We start from the raw sequence: 19551 nt of genomic DNA on the forward strand, positions 1-19551 counted from the left end.
AGAAAGAGGATACTGAACAGCCCACTCATAAACCGGCTACTAATTAAGAACCATTTAAAACTGGGAAGGTTATTTTCACACACACACACACACACACACACACACACACACACACAGAGCTCAGGTTTCACCATTCACATTAACCTGTGAGCTGGGGACAACTTACTATTTATTGCCCCATTTGACAGATGAAGAGAGTAAGGCACAAACGGTACAACATGCTTCACAAACTAGGAAGCAAAAATGCCACAGATGAGGGACTCTGGAAATGTCCAAACACCAAGCAACCTGTAGCTTTTTAGTAAAAGTTCACATTTTTCCCCCAGGTTAGCTATCAAACGAGAAGGAATCGTCCAGAAAACAGCAATAGCAGAACCACCTTAACCCATTTATTCATTCATCCAACACCCAGTCAGCGGTTATGGGTTATGGCTGGGCAGATAAGAAAATGATGCTTAAAGATTACATTTCTATCTACAAGAATGGTGAGCAGGAAGCCATGGTGGAGGAAGTGGGGTGAGATCTGTAAGATGGGAATGTGGAGGGGAGGGGCACCTCGGGTGCAGATGACAGGGACGGCTGCTCCACAGAAGCAGGAGCTGAGTATGGTCTAAATGCATGACGGAAAGATGCATGAATGCATGGGTGTGTGGGTAGATGTGTAGGTACATGAGGAGCAGACAAAATATCCAAGGGTCTATTTGTATGCCAGTAACAAAGCTTGAAATTCAAGTTGGATTCACTTTGAAGTCCAGCCACATTAGGGTAGTCTCAGACTCGAAACCACACATCCAACACTTGCATCCATTCTGTATTTATGAGATCGAGGAATTCCACTTGGGAAAAGTACAAGAGCAAGGCCCGAGGACGGAGAGAGCGGGAGTGGAAACTTGTTTAAACAGCACTGGCAGGAGGAACAGCGAGGACAGGTCACACAGTGAGATACGACCTGGGACAAGGCTGCCATGAGAACCAGCCACATAGGGTTCTTCCAGGAAATGATAACCTTACTCTCTAGACCACACTTGCTTGAGTTCAGGATTGCCTGGACTGGTTTTTAAAAACTATAAAATAGGCAGTAGATAGGGGGAAAAAATCTACTATGTAAAGAATAGCAGAATGTTTCTATTTCCAGAATTTGGAGAGAGAAATCGGCTTAAGAAGTACTGAGAAAGCAACAGTTGCTGTAAAATTATCTGGCTCTGTGTGTAGGACACAAAAAAGGGCAACTTCCTGCATGCAATGAGACTAGGGTAGCTTTTGGCAGCAGGGAAATGTGCTGGCCTTCTGAGGCACTGCATGTCAGGCAGAGCTCCAGCTGCAGCCGTTCAAGCAGATGCTCCGTGAAGCGAGTCTGCAGACGTGGTTACCATCCCTAATCAGTCGAGTGAAATGAGAAGTGAGTTCATCTGGGCGGGCCTGACCTAGTCTTGTGACCCTTTTTGAAGGAGGGTTTAGGCCTTCCCTGAGTTCAGAGAAGCAAACGGTTCAGGGGTCAGGGTTCCAAACAGCTCATGATCTCCTCCTCCTGATTAATGCCCTACAGGTTTCAGACTTGCACTGCCAGCCTAATTGTGTGTTCATTTTCAAGACATCTCTGTACGGATATAAACACACAGCTGGGTATGATGGCATGGGGGACATTAATTCCCAGCACTCAGGAGGCAGAGGCAGGTGGAGCTCTGAGACATGGAGTGAGTTCCAGGAGAGCCAGGGTTACACAAAGAAACTCTATGTCTAAGTGCATAAACAAACAAACAAGCATACTTACATACATATGTATAATTTAGCAGCTTTATTTCTCTGGTTGAGCTCTAACTGATATAAACACTAAAACAATGCCGTGTGGGATACATTTTATATACTTAGCATACTAAACCTAATTCACTGGGCGTAAATACCTGTTGCCTGGTTTGTTCTGCCACGTCCAGTCAGTATGCCAGGTTTTAGAAAACTCAGTGCAGGATTTTCTTCAATCCATTTCTTCAAAGCCTAAAGGTGAAAAGCAATGGCCAGTTGAACACACTTCCTGTAAACTTTAAACCTTGCACCAATTAGATTTATTGAATGCATATACAGAAAGAGAATGCAATTGAAGATACAAATAGATTTCAGACTGACAAACCCGAAATTCCAAGCAACAATCCATTCTAGTGATACAGAAGTCTGGCTCATTACGTCTTAACTTATGAGATATTTTAAGTGATTAAAGAGACAAGCTTTCAGACACAGAATAAGTGAATTCAGCAAGACTTTAAAGTGAAAGGTCAAGATGTGTAAATCATTGCACAGTACATAGCAGCAGCCGGCAGCTGTGACTTGAAGATCTGTGTGCTGTGTGGAGGTGTACACGATGACCATGTTGGTGAGGAATGTGCATGTGTGTGTACATGCATGTGGAGGCCTGAGGTCAACCTCAGGTATCATGCCTGAAGAGCCACCCATCTTAGCTCTGTGTGAGACTGAGTTAACTCCTTGGGACTTGGGCATTGCCAGTTAGGCTAGTTGGCCCACACACGGGTTGTGCTTAACTCTGCCTCGAAGGCTGGCATTACAAGTATGCTCTACTGTACCTGGAATTTTGGCCAGGTTGTTGAAAGCCAGGCTGACACCTGTACTTTAGACACTTTACTGAGATGTCTTCCCAGCCCACACTGAGAACTATTTGTAAGCACAACTTCAGAATGACAATACTAAAATTAATACCTAGATGTGAGTCTGACAAAATGTTCACAGGACCTCTATACTAAAAATGACAAAGCACTAATAAAACACATGGGTCTAATAAATATTAAAAAACACAAAGCACTAATAAAACACTAATAAAACAAAGGGGGGCTGGAGAGATGGCTCAGTGGTTAGGAGAACTGGCAGCTCTTCCAGAGGACCTGAGTTCAATTTTCAGCACCTACATGGCAACTTACAACTGTGTGTTAACTCCAGTTTCAGGGAATGTCATTCCCTCACCCTGGACACTGTGGGCACTGCATGCACATGGTATACAGACATACATATAGAAGATACCCATATATGTTTAAAAAAAGGACAGCACAGATCACATGACAAGCAACCTTTAACGGCTTCCACATCCTATATTCTAAAAAGACTCTGTAGCTTCTCTCTGAAATATGGGCAATGTGATGTTGGGATATCAATTCCAAGTTTATAAAATGACAGTGACTGTCTACTTGGACCTCTTCTTCTCAGTCTCTCATATTACTCACTGTAGGCAGGGGCAGCTGCCATGTTGGAGGCTCAACTTTTCAAGCCTGCCAACAAACCTGCAAAAGGAGCTGAGAGGTCGGTCCTGAGGCTTGAGCTGACAACAGCCTCATGAGACCTTGAGGTATAAATATCCGGTCATTCCCAGACCCTGACCCATGGATTTTATAAAATAATAAAGCTGGAAATTTTCTGGCTCTGGCTTTGTAGGTAATTTTCTACACAGCAGAAATAATGAAGGAACAATACATAAACAGAGAAATATGCTATGGCTTCAGTCTCAAGACTCAAGACTGTTAAGATGGCTTTCTCCCCATAGCCACAGATTCAGTGTAAGCTCAAGAAAGATCCCAGGAGGGGCTGGGGATTTAGCTCAGTGGTAGAGCGCTTACCTAGGAAGCGCAAGGCCCTGGGTTCGGTCCCCAGCTCCAAAAAAAAAGAACCAAAAAAAAAAAAAAAAAAAAAGAAAGATCCCAGGAGACATTTCTTATAGACGTAGACAATATGATTCAAAATGCACATAAGACAATGGAATGGGGCTTTAAAAGCTTGGAAAAGAGTTAAAGTATTTACATTGTTTCATTTCAAGTTGATTAGAAAGCTAGGGGACTCATAACTCTGGAATGGATTCAAGATTCAAGAATTGATGTTTAGGCAGCGGCTCTCTGCTCCCAGGTCCCGTGGGAGGGGGGCCTCGCCGCCTGGTCGGGTGGGCGCTCCTGGGGCTGCGGAGGGGGGGGACCGCCAGCACTGCCCGCCCCTGCCCACATCCCGGAGGAAACTGTGTGGGGCCTCTGGGTTCCCATGGGGGAGGGCCCGGGAGCAGCGGGACCCCTGCGCCTGGGACACCGCCGGAGCCTGGAGGAGGCGGACCGGATGGACGGTTCTCTGCACCCAGGTCCCGTGGGAGGGAGAGCTAAACCTACAGAGAGGCGGGCGCGCCTGGGAAACCGGAAGAGACTGCACTCTGCACACACATCTCGGACGCCAGAGGAGGGCACCGAACGCCATCTGGAGCCCTGGTGCACGGAGGCTCCCAGAGGGGGCGGCGCATATCTTCCTGGTTGCTGCCGCCACAGAGAGCTCATGGGCAGCACCCCGTGAGCAAACTTGAGCCTCGGGACCACAGGTAGGACCAACTTTTCTGCTGCAAGAAAGCTGCCTGGTGAACTCAAGACACAGGCCCACAGGAACAGCTGAAGACCTGTAGAGAGGAAAAACGCACGAAAGCAGAACACTCTGTCCCCATAACTGGCTGAAAGAAAACAGGAAAACAGGTCTACAGCACTCCTGACACACAGGCTTATAGGACAGTCTAGCCACTGTCAGAAATAGCAGAACAAAGTAACACTAGAGATAATCTGATGGCGAGAGGCAAGCGCAGGAACCCAAGCAACAGAAACCAAGACTACATGGCATCATCGGAGCCCAATTCTCCCACCAAAATAAACATGGAATATCCAAACACACCAGAAAAGCAAGATCTAGTTTCAAAATCATATTTGATCATGATGCTGGAGGACTTCAAGAAAGACGTGAAGAACTCCCTTAGAGAACAAGTAGAAGCCTACAGAGAGGAATCGCAAAAATGCCTGAAAGAATTCCAGGAAAACATAAATAAACAAGTAGAAACCCATAGAGAGGAGACACAAAAATCCTTGAAAGAATTCCAGGAAAACACAATCAAACAGTTGAAGGAATTAAAAATGGAAATAGAAGCAATCAAGAAAGAACACATGGAAACAACCCTGGATATAGAAAATCAAAAGAAGAGACAAGGAGCTGTAGATACAAGCTTCACCAACAGAATACAAGAGATGGAAGAGAGAATCTCGGGAGCAGAAGATTCCATAGAAATCATTGTCTCAACTGTCAAAGATAATGTAAAGCAGAAAAAGCTACTGGTCCAAAACATACAGGAAATCCAGGACTCAATGAGAAGATCAAACCTAAGGATAATAGGTATAGAAGAGAGTGAAGACTCCCAGCTCAAAGGACCAGTAAATATCTTCAACAAAATCATAGAAGAAAACTTCCCTAACCTAAAAAAAGAGATACCCAGAGGCATACAAGAAGCCTACAGAACTCCAAATAGATTGGACCAGAAAAGAAACACCTCCCGTCACATAATTGTCAAAACACCAAATGCACAAAATAAAGAAAGAATATTAAAAGCAGTAAGGGAAAAAGGTCAAGTAACATATAAAGGCAGACCTATCAGAATCACACCAGACTTTTCGCCAGAAACTATGAAGGCCAGAAGATCCTGGACAGATGTCATACAGACCCTAAGAGAACACAAATGCCAGCCCAGGTTACTGTATCCTGCAAAACTCTCAATTAACATAGATGGAGAAACCAAGATATTCCATGACAAAACCAAATTTACACAATATCTTTCTACAAATCCAGCACTACAAAGGATAATAAATGGTAAAGCCCAACATAAGGAGGCAAGCTATACCCTAGAAGAAGCAAGAAACTAATCGTCTTGGCAACAAAACAAAGAGAAGAAAAGCACACAAACATAACCTCACATCCAAATATGAATATAACAGGAAGCAATAATCACTATTCCTTAATATCTCTCAACATCAATGGCCTCAACTCCCCAATAAAAAGACATAGATTAACAAACTGGATACGCAATGAGGACCCTGCATTCTGCTGCCTACAGGAAACACCTCAGAGACAAAGACAGACACTACCTCAGAGTGAAAACAACTTTCCAAGCAAATGGTCAGAAGAAGCAAGCTGGAGTAGCCATTCTAATATCAAATAAAATCAATTTTCAACTAAAAGTCATCAAAAAAGATAAGGAAGGACACTTCATATTCATCAAAGGAAAAATCCACCAAGATGAACTCTCAATCCTAAATATCTATGCCCCAAATACAAGGGCACCTACATACGTAAAAGAAACCTTAATAAAGCTCAAAACACACATTGCACCTCACACAATAATAGTGGGAGATTTCAACACCCCACTCTCATCAATGGACAGGAGCCAGATGTGGATCCCTCCTGAGAGACACAGCCAGAATACAGCAATACAGAGGCGAATGCCAGCAGCAAACCACTGAACTGAGAATAGGACCCCCGTTGAAGGAATCAGAGAAAGAACTGGAAGAGCTTGAAGGGGCTCGAGACCCCATATGTACAACAATGCCAAGCAACCAGAGCTTCCAGGGACTAAGCCACTACCTAAAGACTATACATGGACTGACCCTGGACTCTGACCTCATAGGTAGCAATGAATATCCTAGTAAGAGCACCAGTGGAAGGGGAAGCCCTGGGTCCTGCTAAGACTGAACCCCCAGTGAACTAGACTGTTGGGGGGAGGGCGGCAAGGGGGGGAGGGTTGGGAGGGGAACACCCATAAGGAAGGGGAGGGGGGAGGGGGATGTTTGCCTGGAAACCAAAGAATTATTATTAAGTATTAAATAAATTTAAAAAAAAAGAAAGAAAAAAAAAAGGAAAAACGCTAAAATATAAAATAAGATTTAAAAAAAAAGAGGAAGCAATTTAAAAACAAAAAAAAAAGAGTTGATGTTTAGATCAAAGCAACAGATGTGCAAATCAATAAGAAATAGGAATAAGTCCATCCAAATATAGTCAGGTGGTTCTTCTAAGCAACAAAAGTAATTCAATAAAGGATTGCTTGTCAACAGATAATAGGATGTACAAATCCAAAGGAAAAATGAAATCATTTAACTATACCTCACATTAACACAAAAATTCAAAAACTTCTAGATGACAACAGAGAAAAGACTGTGACCTTAAACTCAAGCCAAAGCCAGAAAAATGGGCCTGAAAGATTCAGTGCGCAGAGACACTATTATGATAATTAAAAAGCAGGCTCTGAGCCGGCAGAAAACACTTCAAGTTGCCTGTCTCACAGAGGACTGTTTTTGGCCAGCCTGCAAAAAGAGTCGTAAAGACGTAACCACCAATGGTAATCTCCTTTTTTCCCACAACTGGGGATTAAAGTCACGCATGCTAGGCAAGCGCTTGACCACTGAGCTGTATCTCCAGCCCTCAGCCCAATTTTAAAACTGGTGTTTAAAATCTGAATAGATAATTTTAAAAAGATGACATCAGGAAAACTGTGATGTATATAAGACATCTGAGCACTAATGATTAATTAGTCGTTAATCAAAACCTACACGACGGCTGGAAGTGGAGATTTTAAATGTTAAAAAGGATGCAGTGCTTACTTGATAGTGCCAAGACTTAAGACTGTGGGTCAATAAAACAATGATTAGTGTCAGAATAAGTAATCAGAACACACACACACGTGTGTGATACCTGATTATTGGGCAGTGAAGAATGGGCAACATTTTCAATAAAGTAGGGCTACTCTGTAAACACACATACACAGACACACACACAGATACACACATACTCACACATACACTCACACACACACACTCACACATAGACACACTTACACATACTCATACTCACACTCACATGCAGGCGTGCGCGCACACACACACACACACACACCACACACACACACACACACACACAGAGCTTACATCCACAAGTGCTCTGGTCTTCACGAAGAGAATGGTCTTGGTCTCCGGCTTTAAGTGGTATTCTTCTTGTAAGATCAAGTAGAGGTCTCTTAGTTTAGGATTCTCGTTGCTGGGATCCCTGGAAACGTTTTCTAGTTCCTCCAGTTTTTCTGCAGATAGAGCATTTTGCAAAAGGCTTACAAATGTTAAAGTTTTAGAACAAACCGTGGCCTTCTATTTCAAACAGTTAACCTCTCCACTGTTAACCAGAAGTCTGAGAATTCAACGGTAATTCCAACGGTAAACCCCTTTAGGAGAGCAGCTGAGCAACATAAAGCTCACACATTCTTTGACACGGTAACCCACAGCTCGGAATTCACTCAGTTCTATTTAGAGAACTCTGGAGAAGATTGCGAGGACAGTCAGTGTTGAGACTATGAGCTAAATACAGAAACCGAGCCAAACGCTGGGTACTGAGAACGGCTCAACAGATCCCAGCTACCAAAGGAGAGAAAGACACTGTTGCTATTAAAATTAATGCGTTATATATACACCCGCTGATATGGAAACATCAAAAAGATATAGTTTTTATTTGTGTTTGTTTGTTTTTTGAGACAGGGTTTCTTTGTGTAGCCCTGGCTGTCCTAGAACTTACTCTGTAGACCAGGCTGGCCCTGAACCCAGAGACCCACCTGCCTGTCTGCCTCCTGAGTGCTGGAATTAAAGGTGTGCACCACCACCACCCAGCTTTCAAAAAGTTATTTTAAGTTAAAAATTGAAGCACAGGATATTTTATCTTTAAAAAAAAATGTATGGGGCTGGGGATTTAGCTCAGTGGTAGAGCGCTTACCTAGGAAGCGCAAGGCCCTGGGTTCGGTCCCCAGCTCCGAAAAAAAGAACCAAAAAAAAAATGTATAAATGTGTACAGAAGCAAACACACACACACACACACACACACACACACACACACACACGCACAATGGTGGTATACTAGAGCCAGATCAAACTAGATTATGATGGTCCATTGTTCAGTTCTTCAGACTTGTGGACCTGGTTCTAAATATAACTATGATTAAAAATTCAGCACCGTATCCGTGCCGCCCAATGTCTTATACTGAAAGCTAATACAACAGATGACCACGCTTGTTAATGTCCTAGCTCATTCTATTACAGTTCACGATTATCTATGCTCTTCGGCGTCCGCTTATCCACAGTGTATGTGTGGCAGAACTGGCCGTGTGTGTTACTGCTCAAGTTTACACAAGCTCACGACGGGGCGATGGGCAGACTGATGACCCTAGAAATACCCACACCGTGGGGAGGAAGCACTTGCTTCCTCCTTTACCGTCAGGCTAGACTTTGTAAAGTGCTACGTATACAGCGGATTAAACTCAGTTATCATTCATGTGTCCCGTACAAATGCAGAAATGTCCCACCCATATTTGAAAAACTATCATCTGGCTCGGAAAGATGTTGCTCCCAGAAGCCAGCGAGGTCCTAACACGCCTCTGCTGTTTCGTTTTGTTCTTCACTCCTGGCATTAACAGAAAATGGAACTGACTTTCATTTCAGAACTCCGTATTGGGTGACTGCAGCCTCTGGTTGGCTCTGGGCACACGGGTACTGAAAAGACCACCAAAGGCATTCTGTGGAACACGAATGGCTAGAAGTGATTCACTGTGAAGAGCTCCACGTTTGTTATTTGTGGGCTGTGTGCCATGCCATCTCCTATATCTGGAAAATTTATAATAAACGTATGCACATATATGTGTATACATTTTCTCCCAGAGAACTATCAGTATATTTACCAACACAGCATGTCACACATATGTACAGTAAATAACGGTATAAACAAAAAAGTTATTAATAGTGATTGCTTCTAGGAAAGGTAATTTGAAAGGAGAAAGAAAACGTGTTCCATTTACTGCCTTCCCACCTTTGGACTATAATATAAGGAGGTAAGGCATTTTCCTCATTATTAGAAGTATGCTAAACTGGGCGATGGTGCCACACACCTTTGATCCCAGCACTCTAGAGGCAGAAGCAGGCAGATCTCTGAGTTTGAGGCCAGCCTGGTCTACAAGGCAAGTTTCAGCACAGCCAGGGCTCCACAGAGAATCTGGAGAAACAGAAAGAAAGAAAGAAAGAAAGAAAGAAAGAAAGAAAGAAAGAAAGAAAGAAAGAAAGAAAGAAAGAAAGAAAGAAAGGAAGGAAGGAAGGAAGGAAGGAAGGAAGGAAGGAAGGAAGGAAGAAAGAAAGAAAGAAAAAAGGAAAGAAAGAAAGAAAGAGAGAGAGAGAGAAAGAAGAAAGGAAGGAAGAAGGAAAGAAAGAAAAAAGAGAAAAAGAAAGAAAGGAAGAAAGAAAGAAAAGAGGGAGGGGGAAGAAAGGGAGGAGAGGAGAGGGAGGAGGAGGGAGGAGAGAGAAGGGAGGGAGGGAGAAAGGAAAAGAAAGAAGGAAGGAGAGAGAGAAAGAACATAAAGAACAGCCTTCTTAACATCATCAGAGCAAGTGCTGGTGTTCTTAAACCTTCTAAACCACTGAATTAATCAGAATGGCACTACTTATTACCTGTGGGAAGCACCTTTTCCAAACCCCACTGTTTCCCCTTTCCCCAAACAGCGGATCTGTCTGAAGGCAGTAGAGTTCTCTGCTGACAACGGTGAGATGTACACACCTGCCACTCAAGCCACCAGACCCCGGTGACTTCCGACCTTGGAAATCATCCTCACCTTCAAACCTCCGCGTAAGATCTTGCTCAGTCTCATCAAATGCTGCTTCTCGGACATCATGGAAGAAGGCTTTGAGGTAATTTAGAGCGTCTTTCATCTGTGCATCCTCGCTGATGATGAGGGCGTCGTTGTATTTCTGTTTGAAATGAAAAGTGAGTCTCAATACGTTTCCAAGGTTGCCTGTGCTCACTACACTCAAGTTCAACTCGCTGTGTTTATTAGCACAAAACTGGCTTGGAGAAGTGTTTCTCATACAGTACAGCTGAGGTTTTAAAGGCGAATGGCCCTTAGAGGGTCTGTAATAAAACAAAAACAAAACAAAACAAAACAACAACAAAAAAACCCTCTGAACCAAAAGCTGGTTTCTATTTTTGACTCAGCTAGAAATTTAAAAGTAGACTCACTTCGGATTATAAAATTCCACCTAGGGAGTGGAGAAACTGCATATCATGAGAAGCAGTAACAAAAGCAAGTCAGCCTTGGCATTTCCCCTTAAACTCCAAGTCATAGTTAGAGTGTACATGGGCCTTTCATAACGGTGGCCCTTACCACCTATGCTGAGGGTCCTTTAAACCTTAAGATTCCACAAACCCACAGTGTCCACACCATGTAAGTCTTTAAATAGTTCCCAGAGCATAGCAAATAGAGCTGGGGGCTCTTACGGTTCCTCCTTCCCTCTGTGTTAACCAGAGCTCCCAGGGTTCTAATACGTGGCTTTATATAAAGTTAAGACCACACAAGCATCAGGATGTGACCACAGAAGCCACTTCTTCAGCTCAATTAGACTGTGGTCAGCAATCGAAAGCTGAGGGAGGCATGGCCTAGGCTCTGAGCCTCTGAGCCTTCGTCCCAGTCATGGAGACTCACTGATAAATGTCAGTCAACAAATGAGGTCGGTGACGACTTGGAAAGGTTCCTCATTAAGCTCTTGGATTTGATGAGAGGCTAATGTTCTCTCGGCTACCACAGAAGAGCCCAGGAGACACGGTGGAGAAGATATGTCCTGGCCACGTACCCGCAAGTGGGAGGTGTACAGAAAGAGCGCCTTGCAGATCCTGCTCTCCTCATCTTTGTCAGGCATCTGAAACACCGTGCATGCTTTGTGAACGGCGACAATCCACTGCTCATATTTCTGGGTGCCAAATTCTCGATTTTGAATTTGAAAGAACTTTCCTAGATCATAAGAACAGAAATAAATAAATAAAAGGTTTGCAAGCACTGGTCCTTCTGATTTTCTTTCCTATTCATTATAAGGAAGAGGTTTATCCTGAGGTAGACTTGAGTCCTCAGCTATGTGTGGGGCAGAGGGTATAAAATAACTATTTACTAAATGACCCAAAATCAAAGTTCATAATTGCATTGAGTTTTCCTAATTTCATGAGGTCAAGATTTCATTTTAAAAAAAAAAAAGGAGGAAACAGATTCAGAAAGACTGTGTAAGGAGCTGGAGTGGTGGCTCAGTAGTTAGGCTCTTGTAGAGGACCCAAGTTCAGTTCCCCCACACTCATATTGTGCGGCTTCCAACCACCTGTAAATCCAGGGGTTTTCAATGCCCTCTTCTGGCCCCTGGAGGGAACAGCACTCATCCCACACATGCACATACACATAATTTTTTAAGTAAATAAATCTTCTATAAAAGGAAAACTAATTAATTTACCCAATGTCGTAATGGTCATATTGTGTGGGTAAGGCAAGAATTCAAACCTAGCTCTGTGGTGTCTAAGGTCTACAGGCTTAAGGGGCTAACAGCAAAGTAGTTCAGAAATAAAATAATAGAGAATGAAGAAGAGGAGGGGGAGGGGCGAGGAGGAGGAGAAACGCACTTTGCCTTTCAAAATGAAGATGCCATTAGAATAACAAGCCTCAAGAGCTTCATCCGAGACCGTTATATAAAACTGGGAGCACCAGGACCCTTCCCAGCATGCTCCACTTTGCTATGAGGTCTGAACACCTCATCTCACAGCGGCATTCACAGCACCAACCACAAGGCGGAGCTCAAACATATCTATCCTGGAAGCATCTGCATGGAAGGCAAGCCTCAACCGCTTGGTTCAGCTGTGGGATCCACAGCGATTCAGACTCTGAGGAGAATGTTGGTGTGGGGAGGGGTGAGAAGGCGGAGGGGAAACAGCCCCAGAGGCCTGATCTATTGTTTCCTGTCCTGGGCTTCTTGAGACAAGCACAGTGCGGTAAAATTCAAAGAAAAGAAATGCATTTTTGCATTAAATGATTCCCCACACCCACTCATTTTCAGTAACATAACACAGGACAGGTACCAACAAGAAACAGTGGCGAGCTCTTCTCTGCCTCCACCCCACGGATAGCGGCTCCGTACGTAGTAGCCTAGGCTACCTCAGACTCAGGCTCCCAGATGCAGAGAGTAGAGATGGTACCACCAAATCCAGCTCACAATGAGAAACTTTCCAAGTTCCACAAGAAATGAGGCAGCTACTGACAGATACTCAATGTGATGAGGTGGGAAATTATTCTAAAGTGCGGATGCCTCGGGAGGCAGGGAGAGGCGGATCTCTGTGTGTTTGAGGCCAGCCTGGTCGACAAAGAGAGTTCCAGGGCAGCCAGGGTTACGCAGAGAGACCGTCTCACAAACAAACCCAACAAAACAACAACAAAAAATAAGTCATATAACTCTATGCCTGTCTGTCTGTCTGTCCATCCACCGCTTTAGTCAGACCGTGTCATCTTGTTCCTAGGTAGTCCGCCTAGCTGTCTCTTTACGGTATATCTTACAGAGTTTCCAAAGCTCTAGAGGAGAGAGCATGCGCACTACCCTACTACTTTAGGGCCCTTAGTGGATTCGTTATCCAAACTCCTCCCCCCGGCGCTGTGCCTTAGCCACTGTTTAAGTGTCTTCGGGATGTTCACGAGGCAGAAGGCTGGTCTGCAGTGTGGTGAGGTTGGGAGGTGGTGGAGACAGTGAGAGGGTGTTAGACCATTGGGGGCACTGCTCTTGGAAGGGATGAATGGTGCTCTAATGGCTGCCCAGTGAGGACGCACATCTTGGGAAGAGGAGGAGGCAGATTTCCTAGTTCAAGACCAGCCTGCACTGAAAACAGAGAGTCTGTCTCAAGAGAGAGAAGAAGAAGAAGAAAGTGAATTTAGATGATTTAAAGACAGTATTTTTCAGGTATGTATGTCTAGATGGATATGTTTTGTATTTAAAAAGAGAAAAGGCAGGAGAGGATTAAAGAATTCTTATAAGGTTCCTAAGTAACCTGGGATTAAGAAAGTCTAAATCTGAGCCAGGTATGGTGGCCCACGCCAGCGACCCTGGGGCTCAGAAGGCTGAAGCAAGAGGACTCCTGCAAGTACAAAACCAGACCTGTTTACATAGCAAGTTTCAGACCAGCCAGGGACACAGGAAGACACCTCGTCTTAAAAACAAGTAGAGAAATGGGGGCTGCTCAGTGGTCCAGAGACCCAGCTACCCTTCCAGAGGACACGGGTTCAATTCTCAGCAGATGTGGCGGCTCACAACGGTCTGCAACTCCAGTTTCAGGGGATCTGGTACAGATCATACACACACATACATGCAGACAAAAACACGTATACAAAGAAAAAATAAATCTTTTGAAAAAGGACTAGAGAAAAAAAGGACGGCAAAAAAAGCGTGAAGAGATAAAGAAGATACAGAGAAAGAAGTGTGTGTGAATGAATGAGAAATCAGTCCACCTCGTGTATAATCCCACCACTGAACTAAAGACACTAATGGGCAATATATGAACATCTCTAAATGGAAGGGACACAGAAAAATGAGGTTTATCTCTCCACGACTTAGCACAGGCTTACCAAGTTCCTCAGAGACGTTCTTCGCCAGCCTCTCTGCCTCCCTCATCAGCTGAGATATGATGCATTTAAACGTGTTCGAAGCCCGTGATTCCACTTTCCTGGAAACTAGGGTCAAAGCAGTGTAAGTACTCTGAAGGAAGCCCAGGTCAGCTGCAGCTATTTCCAAGCCCTGCTCGGTCCTGGTGAAGTCCTCTAAAGTCGCAAGTTCCAAGCTCACTGGTGAGTGGCCCAAATCACAGCAGGCGGTCAAAAGCCTTGAAACCGCCTCCCTGTTGGCCCCACTCTGAATCTAATGTCTCTCCAGGTCTAGTCTAAGCCAGCTTCTCAGTCGAGCTTTCCTGGTGCCTCTACTCTGACAGGTGTGACAGCCTTCTGGTTTCTGCAAATACCACACCCCAGCCACGTTTTCCTGAATCCCTATTTTCCTCCGAGTCCTCCAAGAGCTCCCCCCATTGATGTTAGCATTCATATTTGTGTACTTTGAATAGAAAAAGAACGGCTTGTCACATGTCGTGTTTCAGTGACATGGAGTTCACAGGAACTACCCCTGCGTCACAGAAGGCTGGTTCTTCAAGGAAACAAAGGTGAAACCTGCCCTTCGGAGGTCTGCGATCAGGTGCGGGCAAGGCGTCACTGAGCAAGGGGAGGACACCTCAGTCTCTCTGGGGAAGCTGCTGTAAAATGAACGTGGGAAGGAGGAAGGCGGCACAGGAGCAGCTGTGCACAAAGCAGAGCTGGGACACACCCTCGGGATAGCACATGGAGGTTTGCAGAGCCGGAGAAAGCAAAACACAAAATGACTTTGAAGTCGATAAAGCTCCCAGGGCTGAAATTATAGAGAAATCCTTGAGTGTTGCTAAGGGGCTGGCATGGGTGGGGAGGCACCTTCTTCTCACTCTCCACGAGGGACTCTCAGAAAGAGCCAGGGCTGTGCCCCTCGTTCCCCTGTGCCCACCCTGCCTTGGACTCACAGAGCGAGCGAGCGAGCGAGCGAGTGCTCAGGCCAAGATACAGCCATGTGTAACGACTGTACCTCCCTGCTTACACGGGTAGTTAATAAGTAACAACCATCTGCTGGGGGAGCTCGTTTTTAAAACATGTTCTGGTCTTCTGATGAGAACTACTGTGATCTGGACCGTTCCAACAGCAATGATCAGATACACACAAGAACAAGATGACCCCACAGCACCTGCCTAGGGCTGGGGAGCACAGAGGCCTGGCACAGCCACTAGCTATTCAAGTTATCCAAGTGCTTGACTCTCCTCACTGCTTCCTTTACTCTGTGGCGGGAGCCTGTGGACGGGCTTTAGAGACAAAGAGCAGGGATGTTTGTCCCTTTTCAGGTTACCTTTGAGACTCATGCGTCACTGGGGAGAAGAGGTTGACTGGGGAGAAAGGCAGGAAATGTGACTGTTTCTGAAGTCTGTGGTTAAAAATGCTTTTACCAAACACATACAGCATCCAACTTCACCCGCTGTCTCTGAAGCAGGGAACAGAGGGTTACAAACTCCCAAGGGGTGTGCTGCTGAACCCCACTTACTTTTCTGAGGCTTATAAACAACCTGCTCCAGTTCTTCCACGTTGTCTCTGACTGTGGCAATCACTGAGGCATCGAGGGCGGCACAGAGTTTGCAGATGTGCAGCATGGCTTCCTCCACGGTTTTAGCATCTCCAACACCAACGGAAGCAGTCAGCCCAATGACCTGTAAGGAGCAGGCCAACACTGGCTCTCCCACTTCTCCAGGAAGTTTGTGAGCACAAAGCCACCCCCGAACCCCAAGCTGAAGATCTTGATAAATCTTGTCATCAGATCCCAATCGGCATAAGGACCAAGAGGGAATCTTTCCAGGCGGGGCTATTCCTTTCTTTATCCCTGAGTCTCTTACTAAGGGGGAAAAACATCTCAATGGGAATGAAAAAGAATTGCGTGTCCATTCCAGTCACGTCCATATCGCATGCATTTTCTGTGCCTGGAAAAATACCTTCAACAATCGGTGAAGTTGGAAAATGGCTATTTACAAAGAGCTGTGGCCGGTTGTGGTGGCGCACACCAGTAGGGTTTGCTGAAGGAGGCAGAGGCAAGAGGATCATGAGTTCGAGGCCAGCCTGGGCTACAAAAAGAGCTGTGTAGAGTCAGTAAGATAACGTCCTTCGGTAATCGCGCACCTGAATGATTAGCTCGCCAGTAAGAAATCTATTTACTCTCAACAATACTTGAGGACACCAAACTGTAGGTCCTATAGCTAAATGTCCTTTAACCTGCACTTCCTAAACAGTAATTGTTGGAGCAAAAGAACTGCATATAATTCATGATTTACAGCTTTTTGGACCCCCGAGAGACATAATATCGCCATTCTTTATTGCATCTATCCGTTCTCTACCCCGGCATCAAATCTTCTTCATCCTCTCCAGCCCCGTTATATACAGCTCCACTTCTACATCATTGACTTTCAGCAAAGCTCCTGCTTCTCCTATGATTGACAGAAGGGAGAATTTATACAAAAGACTCCCTTCCCTTCTGTCCCATGCAAGAAAGACCCAGGACATCAGATGGGTGCCACACGTTTCCTGTGCTAAGCCATCAACTTGTGCACTGACAATCTGCCCTCCTGATGTCTCCGGGCCATCTGTCATGACAAACAGCTTGACTATTGTTCCTCACCTCACACTACGCTCATGTGATACTGTAGAGTTTTAAGGTTCTGGGACATGTTGGGTCCATCCATTCCTCCGAGCCCCTGGACACACAATACCCTCTTACTGGAAACCATAAGCCATCTACCTAGCCAATTCCTGCTAGTTCCCTTCATCCCTATGAGGTCTTGCGTTACTATCCCTTATGTTCTGACAACACCCTTTACCTGTCTCTGCAGCGTACTTCATGATAAACAGTGACTATGATGTCCCTGGCTCCCTGTGCAAACGTAACTGTACGAGAGCCAGGACCATGTCTTCTATATTGGTGTCCCAGAGCCTAAACAAGGCACAAGATCCATGGAAGCCCATGGTTTATACAGTTGGCCCTCCAAATCCTGAGGTTATATATCTGTGAATTCACACAACTATGGATCCAAAATATTTTCAAAAACCTCACAAGTACTGAACATGTATGATTTCCCCCACCTTTATTCCCTAAATAATACAGTACAAGAACTATTTGTAAAAAAATTTACATCAGACTCAACAATACTAGTAATCTGGAGATGATTTAAAGTATGCTGGAAGAAAGTGTGTAGATTATATATAAATGCAATGTCATCTCATACAAGAGACTTAAGCAGCCTGGATTTTGTTCTCTGTGAAGGGCACTCACCCTGGACACCAAGGGACAACTCCTTATCAAGTGAATGAACCGACATTGAACACTGAGTTGTAACTGACAGACTGAAACCCCGAGGAGGGCAAGCTCAGATGTTCCTACAGAAGAGCAGCTAAGTGGAACTCTGGAAGACTGCGGCTCTTCTTAGAAGTCACCTGACTGGAAATACCTGAGGCAGTGGGTCGGGTGACCCTCCGAGTTTGTGATCTAGGTATCTGAACATGATCTGGTTGTACGGGTGGTGTTTGCTGGTGTTATGACACTCGTCGAATATCATCAGAGTGAAGACAGACAGCGAGGGGATGGCTCCATTGTTGAGACTGTTCACAAGAATCTGGGGTGTCAGGATGACGATGTCATTGTTTTCAATGATGTGCTGCACTGACACATTATCAGCCGTTGCCCCCGAAATGCCGGCGACATTGTACCTGGGAAGTGACAGAAATCCCTTATCACCAACCATGTTGTGAACAAAGAGACAAAGTGGAAGTCTAGGTCACAGCAGCAATTAAGGAAGCGCCCCCGAGCCCCAAAGAGTACAGCTGAGGAGCACTCGAGCTTTCTCACAGTCCTGATGCAAAGCCAGGGACCAGGAAATGCAAGGGGTTATAACTAACTGATCCAATGATCACAATGTTCCAAGTCATTAGAAGATAAACGATTTTTAAAAGAGTAATAGCCAATAAAGTATAAAATCATTAAAAATGACCAGCGTGGGGGGGGTGGATGGGGAGGGGAACAACCTTATAAAAGGGGAGGGGGAGGAGTTAGGGGGCTGATAGACAGGAAACCGGGAAAGGGAATAACATTTGAAATGTAAATAAGAAATACCCAATTTAATAAAAATGGAAAGAAAAGAAAAGAAAGCCATTGATGATCGGAGATGAGTTTATAGATACAAGTAAGGGCAACCACAGGGCGAAGTTGATTGACTTCTGTTGCATTTGTCTTCAGGAAGACGGAGGTAAACGAAGGTACTAAAAAAAACCTGAACACAAGCTACAGAAATGACCTCGCTTGTGTATCCAAGCAAACCAAAGGGATCAGAGATGGGGGAGGAGCAGAGGGTGCAGAGAAATTATACGGAAAATCTAAAATCACTGTAAAATCAGACATAATGATGATATTCACAATAATTCTATAAATGACAAGGAACGTGATGTTTTCTGCAATACTCATCAATAAAAGAAAGATAAAATCAAAAAAAAAAAAAAAAGACCAGTGCATCACCTAAATGTTAAATTTGGCCACCAAGTTATTAATGGTCAGAGCAATCCATGAGGGCTTAGCATTTCTGGTAAAGTTAAACAAAGAATGTTATTCCACAAAGGAACTACTTCTAAAAGTTAAGTCTGGGGTAATTTTCTTTCTTTTTTTTTTTTTTTTCCGGAGCTGGGGACCGAACCCAGGGCCTTGCGCTTCCTAGGCAAGTGCTCTACCACTGAGCTAAATCCCCAAACCCGGTAATTTTCTTTTAATCATAACACAGAACAGCGAGGCCTGCCAAATGCGCTGGAAGGTAGAAGCAAAAGGATCATCTCGTCTAGGCCAACCTCAGCTACAGAGTGAGTTGGAGGACAGCCCCAGCTACGTGATACCCTACAACAAAACCCCCAAAACCAGACAAAGAGGCTAGAAATTTAAAATAAAAACAAAAGACGAAAGAGGTTGGACTGATCGTAGTACATACCCAAATCTTTCGAAATATCGTGAGAACACAGTGGCCTGCTGTTCATACACAGGGATCTGGTTAGCAAAAAAGACCACTTTCCCTTTCTGTCCGTGCGGAAAGTTTTTAAGATGATGTTCGCATATGAGAAGCGACACAAAGGTTTTTCCACAACCTTTTAGCAAGGGAAGGAAAAAGAAAGAGATAAGCGGTGTTAGCTGTTTTTCCAGGATGGTAATTATTTTTGGCTTCTGTATCACCATTGGGATACAAATAAACGAATCC

The 19551-nt window shown here is 44.6% G+C and overlaps 1 protein-coding gene across 1 annotated transcript in view; it reads right to left on the reverse strand.

Annotated features, from left to right (window-relative positions):
- The window catches only part of Rig1 (RNA sensor RIG-1), a 48598-nt gene that overhangs the window by 11965 nt on the left and 17082 nt on the right, over positions 1-19551 (reverse strand). The window contains exons 7-14 of the mRNA NM_001395071.1: positions 19288-19441; positions 17767-18025; positions 15819-15981; positions 14279-14383; positions 11487-11644; positions 10472-10607; positions 7764-7912; positions 1902-1992 (exon numbers count right to left, since the gene is read on the reverse strand). Coding sequence (NP_001382000.1) covers positions 1902-1992; positions 7764-7912; positions 10472-10607; positions 11487-11644; positions 14279-14383; positions 15819-15981; positions 17767-18025; positions 19288-19441 — 1215 coding nt within the window. The remainder of the gene's footprint in view (positions 1-1901; positions 1993-7763; positions 7913-10471; positions 10608-11486; positions 11645-14278; positions 14384-15818; positions 15982-17766; positions 18026-19287; positions 19442-19551) is intronic.

This window comes from Rattus norvegicus, chromosome 5, assembly GCF_036323735.1.
Source record: "Rattus norvegicus strain BN/NHsdMcwi chromosome 5, GRCr8, whole genome shotgun sequence".
Classification (NCBI taxonomy): Eukaryota; Metazoa; Chordata; class Mammalia; order Rodentia; family Muridae; genus Rattus; species Rattus norvegicus.